Consider the following 19698-nt stretch of genomic DNA (forward strand, 5'->3'; position numbering starts at 1 on the left):
GAATATCTGCCTGCTGTCCCTGGATAACACCTGTTACGGTAAGTAACTGTGCTTTATCCCAGGACAAGCAGGCAGCATATTCTTAACACATGGGTGACCTCCAAGCTAACAAAGAGGGAGGAGGGATGGTTGGCCATTAGGAAAATAAATTTTGTAACACAGATTGGCCGAAGTGTCCATCCCGTCTGGAGAATGCATCCAGACAGTAGTGAGTAGTGAACGTGTGAACTGAGGACCAAGTGGCCGCCTTGCAGATTTCCTCGATGGGCGTGGAACGGAGGAAAGCCACAGAAGCAGCCATAGCTCGGACTCTGTGGGCCGTGACAGATCCTTCCAGAGAGAGACCGGCCCGAGCATAACAGAAGGCAATACAGGCAGCAAGCCAATTTGAAAGTGTCCGTTTGGAGACAGGACGGCCCAAACGGTTGGGATCGAAAGACAAAAAGAGCTGAGGGGATGTTCGGTGAGCTCTGGTACGATCAAGGTAGTAAGCAAGGGCACGCTTACAATCCAGCGTGTGCAACGCCTGTTCTCCAGGATGCGAGTGAGGCTTAGGGAAGAAGACGGGAAGCACAATGGACTGGTTGAGGTGAAAAGCTGAGACCACCTTGGGAAGGAATTTAGGGTGGGTACGCAGAACAACCTTGTCATGGTGAAAAACAGTGAACGGTGGGTCGGCAACCAGTGCATGCAGTTCGCTAACCCTCCTGGCAGAGGTGATGGCAATTAGGAAAAGCACCTTCCAGGTAAGAAGCCTGAATGAAGTTGTGGCAAGAGGCTCAAACGGAGGTTTCATAAGGGCAGAGAGAACCACATTCAGGTCCCAGACGACGGGAGGAGGCTTGAGAGGCGGTTTGATGTTGAAGAGCCCTCTCATAAATCTTGAAACCAGAGGATGAGCCGTGAGGGGTTTTCCGAGAATAGGCTCGTGAAACGCAGTGATGGCACTGAGGTGGACTCTGATGGAAGTGGTTTTGAGGCCAGCGTTGGACAGCGAGAGCAAATAGTCCAAGACAGTTTCCACCGCCAAAGAGGTGGGTTCTTGATGATGCCGGAGACACCACGAGGAGAATCTGGTCCACTTCTGATGGTAACATTGAAGAGTGGCCGGTTTCCTGGAGGCGTCCAAAATGAGGCGGACCGGTTGAGATAGATTCTCCGGAGAGGTCAGCCCGAGAGAAACCAAGCTGTCAGGTGGAGGGAAGACAGGTTGGGATGTAGTAGAGACTGATTCTGCTGTGTAAGTAGAGTAGGAAACACAGGAAGAGGAATGGGCTCCCTGGAGCTGAGTTGAAGCAGAAGGGAGAACCAGTGTTGACGAGGCCACCGAGGGGCGATGAGGATCATGGTGGCATTGTCCTTGCGGAGTTTGGACAAGGTCCGCAACATCAAAGGAAGTGGAGGGAAGGCATAGAGGAACCGATCCCTCCAGTCGAGCAGGAATGCATCCGGGGCCAGACGGTGAGGAGAGAAGAGTCTGGAACAGAATTGGGGCAGCTGATGGTTGTGAGGTGCTGCAAAGAGGTCCACCTGCGGAGTGCCCCATCGAGCAAAGATGGAGAGTAGAGTCGGAGGGTCCAACGTCCACTCGTGAGGTTGAAGGATGCGGCTGAGATTGTCGGCCAGAGAGTTCTGTTCGCCCTGGATATAGACCGCCCTGAGAAAGAGATTGCGGTCCGTGGCCCAGGTCCAGATGCGCAGAGCCTCCAGACAAAGGGGGCGAGATCCGGTGCCGCCCTGCTTGTTTATGTAGTACATGGCGACTTGATTGTCTGTGCACAGGAGGAGGACTTGAGGACAGAGAAGATGCTGGAAAGCCTTGAGGGCGTAGAATATGGCTCTGAGTTCCAGGAAATTGATGTGATGACGACGCTCCTGTGGGGTCCAAAGTCCCTGGGTGCGTAGATCTCCCAGGTGAGCTCCCCACGCGTAGGGGGACGCATCTGTGGTGATGATCATAGAGTGGGGGGGCAGATGGAAAAGTAGACCCCTGGAAAGATTTGAGGAGTTCAACCACCATTGGAGAGATTGCTGAAGAGATGATGTCACAGAGATGGGATGAGAAAGAAGATCCGTAGTCTGTGACCACTGGTTGGCGAGCGTCCACTGAGGTGTACGAAGGTGGAGACGAGCCAGAGGAAGGACATGCACTGTCGAGGCCATGTGACCCAGGAGGACCATCATCTGTCGAGCAGGAATGGAGGGATGCATGAGTACCTGACGGCAGAGATGGAGCAGGGTCTGCTTGCGATCGGAGGGGAGAAAAGCCCTCATTAGCGTGGTGTCCAGAACTGCTCCAATGAATTGAAGTCGCTGGGTGGGAAGCAGATGCGACTTGGGGTAGTTGATCTCGAACCCCAGGAGGTGGAGGAGAGAGATGGTGTGATGAGTAGCCTGTAGCACAAGTGGAGACGTAGGTGCTTTCACCAACCAATCGTCCAAATAGGGGAACACCTGGAGGTTGTGAGACCTGAGGAAGGCCGCTACCACTATAAGGCACTTGGTGAAGACCCTGGGTGAGGAGGCGAGGCCGAACGGTAACACCTTGTACTGATAGTGGTGGTGCAGTACCTGGAATCGCAGGTAGCGGCGAGAATGTTGATTGATGGAGATGTGAGTGTAGGCCTCTTTGAGGTCCAGGGAACATAGCCAGTCGTGTTGAGAAAGAAGAGGATAGAGCGTGGCAAGGGAGAGCATTCTGAACTTCTCCTTGACCAGACACTTGTTGAGGTCCCTGAGATCGAGAATGGGACGGAGGTCTCCCGTCTTTTTGGGTACCAGGAAGTAGCGGGAGTAGAATCCCTGCCCCCTTTGATCTGGAGGTACTTCTTCGATGGCATTGAGAAGGAGGAGGGATTGAACCTCCCTCAGGAGGAGGGGGGTTTGAGATGAGTTTGAAGCAGACTCTACGGGAAGGTTGTCCGGAGGCAGAGTCTGGAAGTTGAGAGAGTAGCCGTGGCGGATGATGTTGAGGACCCACTGGTCCGACGTGATGACTTCCCAACGGCTTGAGAAAATGGTGAGACGACCCCCGATAGGCTGTGGAAGAGGCAGCGAGGGTGGATGACTGGCTATGCCCTGGAGAGAAGAGTCAAAAGGGCTGAGATTGTTTAGCAGGCTGAGGAGGCTTGGAGGGTTGGGTGGCCTGAGACCGAGCCTGGGCATGGTGCTGCTGTTGACGGGGTCGCCGAGATTGTTGGGGAGGCGGATTGAGTGGCCTGGCTGAGAACCTCCGCTGGTAGGATGATTGAGGCCGATAGGGTCGAGCAGGCGGAGCCTTCTTTTTCGGCTTGATTAGGGTGTCCCACCTAGTCTCATGGGCGGAGAGTTTCTGGGTGGTGGAATCCAGTGACTCTCCAAAAAGCTCATCCCCGAGACAGGGGGCGTTGGCCAGGCGGTCCTGGTGGTTGATGTCCAGGTCGGAGACTCTGAGCCAGGCCAAGCGACGCATGGCTACAGCCATGGCAGAGGCCCGAGAGGTGAGCTCGAAGGAGTCGTAGATCGAGCGGACCATATACTTGCGCATTTGGAGAAGGCCAGATATGTGCTGCTGGAATAGCGGGACCTTGCGTTCAGGAAGGTACTTCTGGAGGGCAGACAGCTGTTGGACCAAGTGTTTGAGATAAAAGGAAAAATGGAAGGAATAGTTGTTTGCCCTGTTGGCAAGCATGGCATTTTGGTAAAGCCTCTTGCCAAACTTGTCCATGGTCTTACCTTCTCTGCCAGGAGGGGTAGAGGCATAGACACTGGAGCCCTGAGTCTTTTTTAGGGTGGATTCCACCAGAAGGGACTCATGGGGCAATTGAGATTTGTCGAATCCTGGAATAGGGATGACACGGTAAAGGTTGTCCAGTTTACGGGGAGCTCCCGGTACCGTGAGGGGAGTTTCCAAATTTTTGTAGAATGTCTCCCGTAAGATGTCATGTACGGGAAGTTTGAGGAACTCTTTAGGAGGTTGCTCAAAGTCTAAGGCTTCTAAAAAGGCTTGGGACTTCTTGGAGTCAGATTCAAGGGGAAGTGACAGAGCAGCAGACATTTCCCTCAGAAATTTAGAAAAAGAGGACTGCTCAGGTTTAGAGGAGGCATCAGGCGCCGATGGTTCCTCATCAGATGAGGAGGGATCCTCCTCGGTACCGAGAGGAGTCTCCTCCCATAAATCCGGATCCCTGACTTCTGGTGCGTGTCGGGACACCGGGGTGGAGGGTGCGGTGTGGTGAGTTTTGGACAAAGATTTACCAGAGCGCACCGAAACGGCACCAGGGGAGGACGATCGGCGTCGTTCTCGGTCCCGAGAAGAGTGCCGTACCGCCTGGTGCCGAGCAGGATCCACTGTGGTTCGAGAGTGAACCACAGGATCATCAGGAAGTTGTTGTGCCGAAAGGATCGGCATCGAGGTGTTTACCGGTACCGAAGGAGTGGACACCGGGGGCTCGGTGCGGGGCTCGGGCCGGTCTGGTACCGGAAGGAGCGGTGCCAGGATAGAGGGTAGCAGTTGTTCAAGCTGTTTCTTCAACTGCTCCTGAAGCTGAGTTTGTAGGATGGCCGAGATACGGTCATCCAGGGGTGGCATCGGAACCGCTTTCTTTTTCTTCGGTTCCTTGGATGCCGCTCCACGCCCCGGCGATGAGGAGGCCGATGACGAGGCACTCACCGTTATCGGGGCGGAGCGTTTACGGGACCGGTGCGATGCCGGTATGGACGGTGTCGTCACCGTAGCTGGAGGGCGCTCGAGGGAAGAGGAAGGCTTCTTAGCCGGCTTACCTGGCGCCAGTGGCGCCGATGCGGGATCGGTCGGTGTCGAGCTGGACGGTGCCGATTTCTGCGGTACCGCCGCTGAGGGTGATGAATCCATCGCCGACTCGGAGCCGAAGAGCAGGGTTTGCTGGATTCTTCGGTTTTTAAGAGTACGTTTTTGTAAAGTGGCACAGCGGGTGCAGGAGTCTGCCCGATGCTCCGGACCCAGGCACTGCAAACACCAATTGTGTGGGTCAGAAACGGAGATCGGGCGTGCACACCGCTGGCACTTCTTAAAACCGACCTGCGGGGGCATGAAGGGGAAGATAGCCTCCGCAAAATCGAAGTCCGAGGCCTGTATAATGGCAACAGGCCCCGCCGGGGCAAAAACGAAAGAAACAATAAAAATCAAAGTTTTTTTTTTTTTTTTTTTTGTAATTGAAAGAAAAAGGAAACCCGGAGGTAGAGGAAGAAAAAAATATAACAAAAGCGCGAGCGGGAAGGCAAAAAGTGATTTCAACGGCCGTTGAAAAAATACACGCGTCTTCTTCGCTCCGCGGAAACGAAGAAACTGGGGACCACGCACTCCTCCGTCGGGCGGGAAGGCACTCGCGCACGCGCGGTGCGGCCAACTAGAAACTTCTAGTTAAAAGGTCCGTACCAAGGGCTCCGTCGGTGACGTCACCCATGTGTTAAGAATATGCTGCCTGCTTGTCCTGGGATAATGATGTAAATGTCAAGTAAGAGAAAACCATTTTAGTCAAGTCACTTTATAATCAAGTCACTGTATTTTTAAGGATACATTTAACAGAAAGGCTCTTCTGTACAAACCAAACTGAGGCAGTGAAAACAAGGTCATTTACATAGCAATTGTTCTCAATGAACAACAGGATTTAAGCCTTATAAGTGGGTGATCCCATTGGCAGAGCCCAATACAGGAAAAAGCTTCTGTAGCCTAGATCAATTTCTAGAAACTTTTTATAACTCACCATGGGCCTTCTCAGTTTCTAAATGCCTTAAAGAAGACAATTCCAAGGGGAGGTGGGAAAGTATATGAGGAACTGAGGGCCAGATTCTAAAAACTTAAGGTTGCCTTTAACGCAGTCACTATACTGGTTCTAATCAATTTAGCGTGCATATATTTTAGTGGCAAATTATCAAAATGGCTTACCATGGTTTTTTCCAAGTTTTCTAGCAGTCTCCAATATTGCCATGCAAATGTAGGAGAACAAGGTCAATAATATTAAAATGAGCACTCTGAGTGATTCTCTATCATCGCCAAGCGATTCCCTAACCTCACTGTACCACATTTGTGGCTAAAATTTGAGACGGGTCTGAGCTGTCATAACCTTACTTTCTGATCAGTGCCTGAGTGCTGATTAGCTCAGGCACTGACAGGAAAATAAAGTTTCACAGCTCAGACCCTCCTCCACGCAAATTAAAATAAAAAAATACAAACCCCCAAATCGAAACTCAGCAAGAGATGTCCACTTTCTCCTTTTGAGTTTGAACCTCCGGACACCCACCCCTAGAAGCAGGAGAGATGCCCACTCTCGCCATGCTTGTACAATCCTCCAACTCTACCCCCTTTCGCCGTCACCCAACCCTCCCCCTCCGCACCCCCAATGACCTCTCTGCCTCTCCCCACCTTATTTAAGAATTCTGACTGGAAGACGCCTACCCATCCAGCTGGAAGGCCTGCCTCTTACAAAATGGTGGGCCTTCCCCTTCCCAGTGCATCCTGGGAGGGGCCTAAGGTTCCGATTAGCCCAGATGCCTAAAGCCCCTCTCATAGGAGGGGCATTAAGCAACATGGGCCAACTGGAGTCTTGGGCCCCTCCCTGGCACATCCCATAATGCACCAAGAAGGGGAAGGCCTGCTATTTTGTAAGAGGTGGGCATGCTAGCCAGAAGGTAGGCGACATCTGGCCGGAATTCTTAAATAAGGTAGGAAGGGGTGGGGTGGGGGATTGGGTGACAGCAAGAGGGAGTGAGCATCACTTCTGCTGCGTGGGTGGGGGAAGAGTCTGGGGATTATGCGAGCCTGGCAGGAAAGAGTGGGCATCTATCCCGCTGCCAGGGGTGGGTGTCCAAAGGTTGTGTAAGCGTGGTGAAAGAGAGTGGGCATCTCTCCCACTGCCAGAGGTGGATGTTATCTGCACAGTGGGAGAGAGTGGATATCTCCTGTCGATCTTCGATTTGGGTTGTATTGTGTTTTTTTTGTGTTTTTTTTTTTTAAATATGTGGGTGTATTCTGAACAATTGCTGATCGCTATCACCAGCGACTCATATCAAATAAATTTAGCGAACCTATGCTACGCTCTGTTAACCTTATTTGCATGGGCTGTGTTTGGAGAATGACTCACCTTTTTAAAATCGTCGCAAGAACAGCTGATAGTGGCCCGTCGGTTTTTACTGTGAAGCTTTGAGAATCTTCCCCTGAATCTCTCTCTCTCTTTCTCAGAGGCATGACAGCAATTTCTAGGTGCCATAGCAACTTTGCACCTGAGCTTTGTCGAGCCCTAACATACATACTCATACATACAAGCTAACCTCCAACAAAATGCACTGGAGGATCACAGTCAATGCTTTCACTTCTTTTAATACCCAACACCTACACTGAAGATGTTGCAAGGCAAGTATGTTTGTGGCAGGGTGTGCATGATCGAACATCCTCCTCCATTAAGTGGATTATGCACAGAGAGAGACGAATATATATACTGTACAGCAATGTTACTTACCGTAACAGTTGTTGTCCAGGGACAGCAGGCAGCTATTCTCACTAGTGGGTGATGTCATCCAACAGAGCCCCGATAAGGACGTCTCACAAGCATGTCTTGCTTGAAGAAACTTAGAAGTTTCGAGATGCCCGCACCGCGCATGCGCCAGTGCCTTCCCGCCCGATGGTCCGGGCATGTCTCCTCAGTTCAGGTAGCTAGCAGAGAAGCCAACCCAGGGGAGGTGGGTGGGACGTGAGAATAGCTGCCTGCTGTCCCTGGACAACAACTGTTACGGTAAGTAACATTGCTTTATCCCAGGACCCGAAGGAATTGAAGAGAGTACCCTTCCCTGATGATTGTAAGGACCCAGAGGTCAGTTGTTATCGCCTCCCATCAATGACAAAAATGATGGAGCCTCCCCCCGATGGAAAAAACAGGGGGAGGTAGAACGAGACTGGTTATGCTCTCGAAGGGACAGTCAAAAAGGCTGAGGAGCCTTGGGGACAGCGGACGGCTGAGGCTTTTGCTGAGCTTTCTGAGGAGGCTGCCGCTTCGCAGGCTGCCTTGCAGGTAGAGCTTGCCTCGGTTGATAACGCCGTTGATATATTAAAGGCGGTCGAGAGGGTCGAGACTGCTGAGGCTTAGGCTTCGGCCGAAGAACGGACTGAAAGGACTTTTCATGATCAGACAGTTTCTTCGTGACGGTCTCGATGGATTCGTCAAAAAAATCTGCCCCAGCACACAGGACGTTCGCCAGGCGGTCCTGAAGATTCGGGTCCATGTCAATGGTCCGCAACCAGGCCAACCGGCGCATCGCCACAGAGCAGGCCGCCGCCCGGGCCGAGAGCTCAAAGGCATCATAGGAAGATTGCATCAACTGAAGTCGAAGCTGGGACAGCGAAGCAACCACTTCCTCAAACTCAAAACGAGCCTGGGATTCGACGTAGGGCGTAAACCTCCGAAGCACAGGAAGAAAAAATTCCAAATAGGTGGCAAAATGGAAACTATAATTAGAACTCGGGACGCCATCATAGAATTCTGATAGATGCGTCGTCCAAACTTATCCATGGTTCTGCCCTCGCGACCTGGAGGCACCGAAGCATACACCTGGGCCGGATGGGACCGCTTGAGCGAGGATTCGACCAGGAGAGACTGATGTGAAAGCTGAGGTCCCTCGAAGCCCTTATGATGCACCGTGCGGTACCGAGCATCCAATTTCCCAGGGACCGCAGGGATAGAGTACGGAGACTCAAAACACCTCATGAAGGTCTGGTCGAGGAGCTTGTGCAGCGGCAGGCGTAAGGACTCGGCAGGAAGACGAGGCAAATGCATGGTATCGAGGTACTCCTTGGAGTATCGAGAGCCAGAATCGAGGGTGATGTCCAGGTCATCCGCCATCTGCCTCAGGAACGAGGAAAAGGACAGTTGGTCCGCCAGCGCCGGTCTCCGAGAAGGGCTGGGAGAAGTCGAGGCCTCGGGCTCCACCGAGGCCTGAGAACAACAGGGTGAGTAAAAAACTTCGGGGTCCTCGAACTCCGGTCCCGGAGGAGACCCAGCCGAAGCCGAGTACCCCATACGAGGCAATTTCTTCTGAGGCGAGACGGTCGAGTGTCGAGAGGAATGCCTCGAAGAGTGCCTGGATCGATGCCCTTCACGATGTCTGGATGGGGATCGAGCCCGTCTGGTAGAATACTGATCCCCCGAACTCTCCATAGAGCAGATAGGACTCGAGGCCGTAGATCGGAGAGGCGGAAGATTTGTTGCTTCCTCAGACGCCGCCCAGGCTTGATAGAGGGTTCGGAAGAACTCGTCCTGCTTCCGGCTATGCCCAGGACTGGGAGGCCTCGAAGGTGGACACCACACCGACTCATGGGGAGGAGTAACAGGCTCCAAAGGAGGTAAGTCACTAAGGGAAGCTTTCCTCGAGGGAATAGGCTCTAAGGGAGGCATGTCACTAAAGGAGGCCTTCCTCGAGGCACTAGGCTCCAAGGGGGGCATGGCACTACCCGAGGCCGACTTTGAGGCGCGGGACGCTGACCTCTGCTCCTCCTCGCCGAGCAACGAGGTCGAGCGGCGCGGCAGAGGAGGAGGGGGCGGCCCGCCCCTCGGAATCGGAACTGGGAGGTCACCCTGGATCGAGGCAATCAGCTGGGGTCCCATGGTGTTCATGAGTTCCACAAACTGAGCCTCCAGAAGGGACCGCAACAAAGCCGATATGGAGGGATCCACACCAAAAGGGGGCCCTTCCGCACGGTCTCCGCGCTCCTTCAGTGCTGAGTGCTTCTGCTTGTCAGCCTTCGGCACTTTGAGCACCACCGGTGGAACAGTAGGGGTCGGTGCCTGGTCCGAGGAGACGGAGGAAGGCACCGGCACCGAGGTCGAGGCCGAAACCGGCGTGAACGGTGCCGGCTTCAGAAGACTCGAAACAGCCGGGGAGGCCGAGGGCTTCGTAGATGGAGTCGAAGCACCAGTCGATGTCGAAGCTGTAGGATCCAACGCAGCTTCCATCTTGAACATGGACTCCCACAGAAGACAGCGACGCTTAAACGCTCGCGCTGTCAGAGTGGAGCAAGGCCGGCACGATTTCGGAAAGTGGTCCGGACCCAGACACTGGAGGCAGCGTCGATGCGGGTCCGTGAGCGAAATCGCGCGCTGGCACTTGCTACACTTTTTAAAACCGGTGATCGGCCGGGACATAGGCCGGAAAAGCTCCGCCGCAAGGTCGAAGGCGCGTGGCCCAAGCCACGCGGCCAACCTGGAGTCGGAAGAAAAAAATTTTTTTTTTGAAAAAAGAAATCAAAGAAAGAAACAACACACAGCAAGAGTAAAAAACTCAACCCGCGGCGATGCAGAAGGCAAAAAATCGAATTCAATGGGCGCAGAAATGAAGTAAACTTCTCAGCTCTGCAGAAGAAAAAGAACTGAGGAGACACGCCCGGATCATCGGGCGGGAAAGCACTGGCGCATGCGCGGTGCGGGCATCTCGAAACTTCTAAGTTTCTTCAAGCAAGACATGCTTGTGAGACGTCCGTATCGGGGCTCTGTCGGATGACATCACCCACTAGTGAGAATACCTGCCTGCTTGTCCTGGGATAAAGTATACTACTACAATTATTATTAATTATTTCTAGAGTACTACTAGACATACACAGTGCTGTACAGAGTCACAAAGGAGACAGTCCCTGCTCGAAAGAGTTTAGAATCTAAACAGACAAGATAGACAAACAGGTTGACAGGTGGGGGATACATCAGCTTCAGAAATGTAGAATGGCATTGGAACGCCATCCAATTTCATACTCTTATATCTAAGGTGCATAAGGCATACAGAACAGTATTCTGAGGCCTTTACCCTTACCCCAAAGTTCCTCGGCCAGACATTGGGGGACTTGGCGGTTTCTGCGTAGGTGGATTTGTTCTCGAGAGCGTTCCACTTCGTGCAGGCTGATTACTTCCATGCTGGAAATAAAAACAGTTTTCTTAATTAAATAAATATATATTTAAGATTTAAGATAATTAAATTAAATATATATTTAAGATAGTGCCACCTCAACAGTTTTTTGTTATTGTTTTTAACAAATGAATGGGTGATAAGAGGATTCCCAGACACTTATGGAGCTCTTGCAGCAACACTAATAAATATATTCTCCATTGTGCAACCATTGCAAATTGGGAAAAAAATGAGCCAAAGAGAAGAGGGCTTGGGCAACACAATAAACCTAATGTACAAAGCTGAAAATTTAGATACTATTTTCAACAATCTTAAAATGAAATGGGATTAAAAAAAAAATAAAAGCTCAAGTACCACTACCAGCTATTATAATTTAATATTCAATTAAAAAAGGTATCTATGAAAAAGTTTTAAGCTTAAGTTTTAACCCTGAAAATATCAGCATGCAAAAGACAGCTAACTCTCTGCCTCAGCTGAGTTACATAATCTGTCTGGGAAACCTTCAATTAATTGTAAGATGACAAGACATCTATAAAATGGGTAAAGCAGTACAAGAATGTTAGAAAAATTATCTATAATGTTCAGCTGTCAATATATCACAGATATATTAACACATCTTGAGTAGTGTTGCCAATTTTGACCTAGTAGTGCAAAAGGATGACTTTCTACATAACCAGAAGAAAGAGCAGGCAGCAATAGAGTATGGAAGAGCACAAGGGTCAATGGATTGGGCTCTGTAGCCTCTCTAAGTCAATACATTGGGACACAGTAGGTCAAATGAAAAATAACTCCTCTTACCTTGGCTTTTAGCCACTTAATGTTGGCAAAAAAAGAAGAAAAAAGGCAGAAATTAATGACAGAACAATCACAAATGTATAGGAGAGATTAAAAATGATGGGCCCGATATTCATCCAGTAGCAATCGGTGTGTTGCTGACTGCCACCAGTGTTGTCCCCGGAAATTTAATACCGGGCCACATCCAGGCTCAGGCACTGAATGTCAAGGCATTTAGAGCTAACAAAAAATATACCCCACCCCTTTACAAAACTGTAGCATGTTTTTTAGTGCTGGCCGTGACGGTATCAGCTCCAACGCTCATAGAAATTCTATGAGCATCCGAGCTGTCACCACCACCACAGGCACTAAAAAGCATACTACGGTTTTGTAAGGGGGGGAGGGGTTAGCCAGTTTAAGTGTCATATTCAGCACTTAACTGGCTATGAAAAACTCCACAAGAAGATAAAACTACATTTTATGCAGTCCTATTTATGAAGTAATTAATTCGGCACCACTTAATCTTGCAGCCTGAAAAAAAAATCACACTATAGCCAATTACAGTAATATACCCTTAGTGCTCACTCGCTATTTCAAGCTAACAAAATCTTCTTTAGAACCTCGAACACCACTCCAGGTTCCTTGCAATCATTGCCTTAAGCTTGCAGGTTTGTCACCAGTTCTAGATTTATTACTCTTCAATTATCCAAATTTAATATTTAATAATTTTATGGTTTAATTTAATTTTTTTTATCATCCTTTAAAGTGCAAGTGGAAATAAGCTAAATCTTAGCTCCTTTTTTCTTTGAAGGTTTAAACCAGTACTTAACCATTATATAAGTACTTAGCTTTTCCAGAGTGTGGTCTTAACCATCAGGATACTCAGGCCACCAACATGTTTTGCCAGAGCTTTTTCAAGGCTTTATCCCAATTTGCTTAACCCGCCCCACCTTGAAAAAGCTCCAGCGAAACATGTCGGCAGCATGAGTATCCCGATGGTTAAGATCACACTGTGATAAAGCTAAGTACTTGTATAATGGTTAAGTACTGGTTTAACCTTTTCCTATCGTGTGTCCCAGATGACGGGTCATTCCAAAAATGACCGACAGTGGATAAACAGTCTGTATGGACTAATAAAGAGCCAGGAACACAAAATATTTGAATTTACAGACTTATGACTTATTTACATTATATTTACAATAGCCGTAAATGATAACGATGAATAATACAAAACTTTGCTAAAATAATTACGATTGGAACCAGCATAACGTAAAATTTATTACGATAGGAAAAGGTTAAACCTTCAAAGAAAAATGGAGCTAAGATTTAACTTATTTGCACTTGCACTTTAAAGGATGATAAAAAAAATTTAATTGAACCATAAAATTATTAAATATTAAATTTGGATAATTGAAGAGTAATAAATCTAGAACTGGTGACAAACCTGCATGTCAAGCTTAAGACAATGATTGCAAGGAGCCTGGAATAGTGTTCCGAGGTTCTAAAGAAGATTTTGTTAGCTTGAAATAGCAAGTGAGCACTAAGGTCCTATTTATGAAGTCATCGTAATTGGTTAAGTGCTGAATACAAGCACTTAGACGGCTAAGTGTCACCTCTGCCCCTGGAATACCCCCTAGTTGGGCACTAACCAGACAATTTCAGCAGCACTAACTGGTTAATTGCTGCTGAGAATATCCAATTAGCCCTAGACAAGCAATTAAAACAGCCAGAACTTCCCCTGCCATTTAAATCATCTTGTATATCGGGCCCAATATTTTGGGTATTCATCTCCTCCTGACATATATACACCCACATGCCACAATAGCTAATCAAGTGTTGAAGCTATAAGATAAACTGCAAATTTACATACTGTAGAAACTTCATTTGCTTTTCTCATAAGCAGTTTGAAATAGGTCAAGACACTGTTTCAGAACACGAGGGGAGTGGAAGCTAGGTGGTGTGAAAACTGATGTTCTGGAAAGAATATTTTAGATGGCTCATGGATGTGTGATAATCAAAATGTGCAGTATTTGTATGTGCAGAGCTGTATTTGTATGTGCCAAGTAAAATAAATGTATCCCTGCCCAAATAATGCAGAAGGGAAAAATGTATAGGAGTTACATGTGGATTTCGGCAAAATAATACAAAAGGTATGAGAGCACATCCTGATGGGTTGTAAAAAGGGAAGGGAAACATGTTAAAAATGGGTCAAAATGGGGAAAACAACATGCATGGCTAGTACAAACACTTGCAATACCCAGCGGCCATGAGGTCCCCTGGCTGTGGAAGATGCTTACGTAGGGCCTGCATAGAAAAATATGTACCTCAGTCCAGTGGAAGCCATACACTTGCAATACAGGCAGTCTCCAGGTTACAAACGAGTTACGTTTTTAAAGCTGTTCTTAAGTCAGATTTGTATGCAATTCAGAACATGTGAGAATCTGTGTATATATGTACAGTTTACAGAAGGAAGAAAAGTTATGACAACAATTTAGCCTAGTTAGTTTGAAAGAGCAGTGGATAGAGATGTCAGATTTGCAGGGGGAGGGAGAGTATAAATCTCTCTGGACTAGCATAGAGTTGTGGAAAACACTTTTCTACTCCCAAAGTTTGATCCCAGTATTCTTCTCACCTTCTCCACCTCATTGAGGCTCAGGTGGGACCACAGGCTCCACACCTCATCCACTGTTGCTTTGCCAAAGGAGAGATTCAAAATGAAGTGCCACAGTCATTCTCATTAAGGAGGACAGAAAGGAGATTTATGTGAGATGGATCAGCATCCTAGGGATGAGAAGTAGAATACTGCTGGGTGTAGAAGGGGAAGCAAAAGGAGAGAATGCTAACTTGTCAGGGGTAAGGGCAAAATAGAGAAAGTAGGATGCTGGTGCTGAACAGAGAAGACATTTAGAGAGAAAAAAGGTGTTGCTAAATACTTTATTTTTCCCTCCCAAAATATCTCTCTCTCTCTATGAAAGTAGTATCACCTGGTGCATTTGGAGAGGCCACTTTCCGTTCCTCCGCTCTCCATGGCCCTCCCAAAGAGGTGACAGCTGGCCAACACAAGCAACAATATAAACAGGACACCCAAGGTCAGCTCTATTGAGGCCTTTCCTCTGCTATGTCTGCTTCCTATGATGTCACTTCTTCTGGCAAATGTGGCAGAGGAAAGGCCCCAATGAGGCCTACCTCAGGTGTCCTGTTTACATCACTGCTTTGGCCGGCTAGCCATTGCCTCTTTTGGAGGGCCACATGAGAGGAATGGAGAAGCTGGTCCTAAGTTTATAACCCAGGGACTACATGTACTAGTCGTACAGCATCTTTCATCCATCCTCCAGCAGTAGAATAAACAAGAGATTAGCTAAGCCATCTATGTAGGGCCAGCTTTTCCTGATAGCACACAGGAGTCAAGGCACAGAGCACAGCTATTTGCATGTGGTTCAGTGCTCACAATATATGTAGTGCCTATTATTGGGACCTGCCCCATTTACATGCAAGATGGAAGCCAGGAGGATGCATAGTTTCTCTGAGAAGGAAAGTGACCTCTTGATGTAGAATGAGGAGCACCTTTTCAGTGAGAGGAAATATAGGGTCCCACAAGCAGCAAAAAGAAGGGTCTGGAAAGAAATCCAGAAGACATTAGTAAGGTAAGGACCTTACACTGCCCTCAAATCCATTCTACCTATATAATATCCTGCCAAGCCATACAGCCAATGCTAGTAACATATTAACATAACATATGTATATAGCTGCAGACCTCCGAGGTCACAGCACAGTGACAGGATGGCCAGTACACATTCACAGTGCACACATGCAACACTGTGCAGCTACTATATGCACTGTGACACCCATGGAGAAGAAGATGCTATCACCACCCGGTAATGTCACCAACCTGGTACATCTTTGGCTGGTCTGCTACTATGCAGATCACATTACTACACTGAGTGTGGCGCAGTGGTTAAAGTTTCAGCCTCAGCATCCTGAGGTTGTGGGTTCAAACCCACGCTGCTCCTTGTGACCCTGAGCAAGTCACTTAATCCCCCTATTGCCCCAGGTACGTTAGATAGATTATCAGCCCACCGGGACAGGGAAAAATGCTTGAGTACCTGAATAAACTCATGTAAACTGTCCTGAGCTCTCCTGAGAGAACGGTATAGAAAATTGAATAAATAAATGACATTCCCATTCTCTCAACAAATCAATTACTGTATTGTGAGAGGATGCGACAGCTTGCTCCGAGGAATCTCTGTTTTACGATTGCCAATATCACCCAAACTAAACTAAACCTTAAGTTTATATACCGCATCATCTCCACGGAAGTAGAGCTCGGCACGGTTTACAAGAACTTAAAAATGAGAAAGGGTAGGAAAAGGTTTACATAAGTTTATAAATCGAGTGGAAAAGTAAGGGAAAAGAAATTACATGTTAGAGAAGAGCCAGGTTTTTAGCACTTGTGCTGCTTCTCGAAGCACACATACTGAATGTGCCAAAAACCCACATACAACAATGCCGTATAAAAATGGCAGCCTCAGGACCACTTTATGCTCCATTTATTTCTTGTGTCTTTTTAAATTTTTTTTAACTTCTCAAAGCCCACCAACTGTGTCAAGTTAGAGCAGACTCCCCACATTGCACTCTAAATTGTGTTCAGTGCCATTATAGGTGGCAAGCTGTACAGTTGAGATTTCTCTAAATACAGTAAAAACCTGGGGAGGGACTTGACCCTTTTGAGTGTGGCACCCTTGAGGTCCCCAGGACCCACAAGAGGGTCCCCTAAGCTCTATCCAGACAGCAAAAGGGACCAGAAAAATTCCCTAACCAGATCCAACAAGCCCAAACAAACCTTAGCACAGACTGCACAACTTCCCACTCCACCTGCTGGAGACTGAGAAAAGACTGATTGTAAGAAGGACTGCAAAACCCATTTGTACTGTAGCCAGAAGTTAGTGTCTCAGTCTCCACCCGCTGGCAGAGGAGCGTAAACCCATCTGTTTCTGTGCCAGTCTGGAGGGATGCTAAAGAAGTAGACTTTTGTAGCCCCATGTGCTGCCATAAAGCTTCTCAGTTATAGGCTGCATATCTCTGAGGCAGGGAGCACTATCCCAAGCCTGGCCCAACGAGCACCTCCCAACTTCCCGTTTCAGTGGGACATCTCAGCTGCTGGTCTAGCCCTTTTAGAGAGAGAGCCTGATATTGTACTAGGGGAGGCTCTGCAGAGACGTATGCAAGTCCGCTAGACTATAATGCATGTGCCATCTCCCATCTATCTTTCAGAATTTTCAGAAGGAAGGGGTTACCTTTGAAAGCTAATAAACTACATTAAGTTAGTCCAATAAAAAAAGGTATTATGTTTTTCCTTCATGTTTTTGTTTTATTTCTACATATTACCAGTATAATCAGAGATGTGGAGGCTGTCAAGGACTGATTCAAGACTATCTGGAGATCAAGCAACTTCCTGCTGCTGTGCATCTAGTGACTGCTGCAACAGTGGACAAGAATATCTCTTTACAGCACACACCACCACTGCCTATAGAAGCTAACCCAAACCAACTATGGTTGCTCCATGCAGCTGCTACATCCACATTCTAATTGTGACATGGTAGATAGTCATCATGTCACCTTATATGTACTCTCGCTCTCCCCAGGCTGCAACAGAGCCACACGCTATGTCACTGAAACATGATAACATGCGCATGGCTACATCTGGGATAAGCAACTACACAGAGCAGGATGTCTGCAATACACAATAGCTATGCACTACCACACAATTAAGTATGTCCTCCATGGAGTATATACTTCACAAAAAGCCAGCCCATATACAGCATCCAATTCTGTATCCATTATACATTTCAAATATACATGATCTCTACCTAGTGTATGTGACTGCGCACATACATTTGTGTGTGTGGCTATGCACATATAATAGGGGTGGGTAGGGGAGGAGAGATGTATTATGCACTTAAGCCCTATGTAAGGAACAGCTTTGTATGTATCTGGAATCGCACTGCAACTGCTATCAGTGAACAGTCTGGGGGTTTGATTCAAATGAACACAGATGTGGCAGATGAATTTGAAAGCCCTTAAATCAAACATGAGCCTTACACGTCTAAACAAAGGCAATGCTAGTATATCAAAACCTGCAATGGTGATGTGTACAGTATAGACAGCACGGACTAAAAGCAAATGTACTACTGAAGTGTCCACAGAGACACAGGTCTGACCCCTATGGATAGAGGAGTGGGGAAGGAGGCAGCACAGGTTTGTAAAATCAGAGGTGCATCTTGAAAGCATGCCTTTGAAACGTGCCATGCACCCTTTCCAAAAAATTAAACCTAGTTGTTCCCTCCCACAGTCGAGCCAAGGAGGACAACCATACCAGCTCATCTACATCGGATGAGGAGGAAAAGTGAGTGAGCAAAAGAGAAGTCTGGTCTCAGGGGAAAGATCATTTGATGTGCCATGTCTACCTTGGCCCTCTACCACCCCTGGGGCCTGTTATGGAATGAGAACAAGGGGCAGGATGAGGGGGGTGGAGACTTTTGGTATTATGTTTCTGCTCAAGGACATCCTAATCACCCTACTTTCCCCTAGGGAAGCTGTGGAGCCTGGAGAACATCAGCGGCAGGGCCTAGTGACAAGAAGAGTGTGTGGCGCAGTGGTTGAAGCTACAGCCTCAGCACCCTGGGGTTGTGGGTTCAAACCCCGCGCTGCTCCTTGTGACCCTGGGCAAGTCACTTAATCCTCCATAGCCCCAGGTACGTTAGATAGATTGTGAGCCCACTGGGACAGATAGGAAAAATGCTTGAGTGCCTGATTGTAAAACCGCTTAGATAACCTTGATAGGCGGTATATAAAATCCTAATAAAACTTGAAACATCTTTTCCAAATTTACCTCTGCAGCGGCTGACTCCTCAGGAGAAGGACACCCTGTCAGCCTGCAGACCATAGTATTCACCCTGAGTTTCCCAAGCCAGGATGACTGTAGGAAGTCCAGCAGCAGTTCGAGTCCCTCAGAGAGGACCTGCTGTCAGTTTTTGTGCAGATCCACCATATCATGAACCTCATGGTCAACACTAAGGAGGGAATGAGAGCAGAGAAATGTGCTCCCAAAGAAGCCACGCAGCAGTTTTGAGCATGCACTTCTGGCCCCCAATCCCAGATCCCGCACCCACTGATCCAATGGCGCATATAAACCTGGGTGCCATATCCCATAAACCCCCAGCAGAAAAGGAAAGGGTTTCCCCCACTGAACATCTATATGTATATATCTATATATATTGTATAACACATACATATTATAGTGGAATAAAAACCAAAGGGGTCATTCCATGTTACGTGGTCTAATTTTAGAAAAGTGCCCCTCCTCACCATCACTGATTTTGATAAAACTTTGTATGCTGAATCTAACTTTGGTAAAGTTTAAGAATCACTAGTGGAATACTTGTGGAAATATAGCTTTTTGTTTGATATGACCATATACAGAATCCCTACAAAATTTTTGCAACTTTGAGTCAAAATATTTCCTTGGTTATATAAGCAAAATAAATGAAGCTTGGCAATCTTGTACAATTTTTACAATATATTCAATGGAACTAATTCAGATTTTCATATTTTGAAACTGGCGTAAGTTCAGTTTAGCCTTCTGTGACTACTATAATAATGAAGCTACAGCCCTGTAAAATTTTGTCTTATTATTTTGTGACATGACTTTGTTCTCAAATATACAATCAACTTATAAGCTAATCTCGTTACTTTACAATTTCACTTTAAAGTGTGTGATTTTTTTTTTTTTTTTGAAATGTCAAAAAACGGGTATTTCTAACCAGCTTTTACTAAAAACAGTCATCTAGAAAACTTTTGAACAAACTCTAATTAGAAAGAATATGTTTCAAACCCCATGAAAAAGATGGGAGGGGGGGGGTTTCATTGCCAACAAATGTCAAAAAATAAGGATCAAAGTTTAATAAGCCACTGCAGACTCATCTTTCAACGTTTATGATACCTATATAAATGTATAACACTATA

General features: G+C 47.5%; 1 protein-coding gene across 2 annotated transcripts in view; it reads right to left on the minus strand.

Moving 5' to 3' along the window:
- Positions 1–19698, minus strand: part of ABI1 (abl interactor 1) — a 216405-nt gene that overhangs the window by 85463 nt on the left and 111244 nt on the right. For both annotated transcript variants that reach the window (XM_033931414.1, XM_033931413.1), the window contains exon 4: positions 10810–10910. In XM_033931414.1, the coding sequence (XP_033787305.1) occupies positions 10810–10910 (101 nt within the window). The remainder of the gene's footprint in view (positions 1–10809; positions 10911–19698) is intronic.

Source organism: Geotrypetes seraphini, chromosome 2 (assembly GCF_902459505.1).
Source record: "Geotrypetes seraphini chromosome 2, aGeoSer1.1, whole genome shotgun sequence".
NCBI lineage: Eukaryota > Metazoa > Chordata > Amphibia > Gymnophiona > Dermophiidae > Geotrypetes > Geotrypetes seraphini.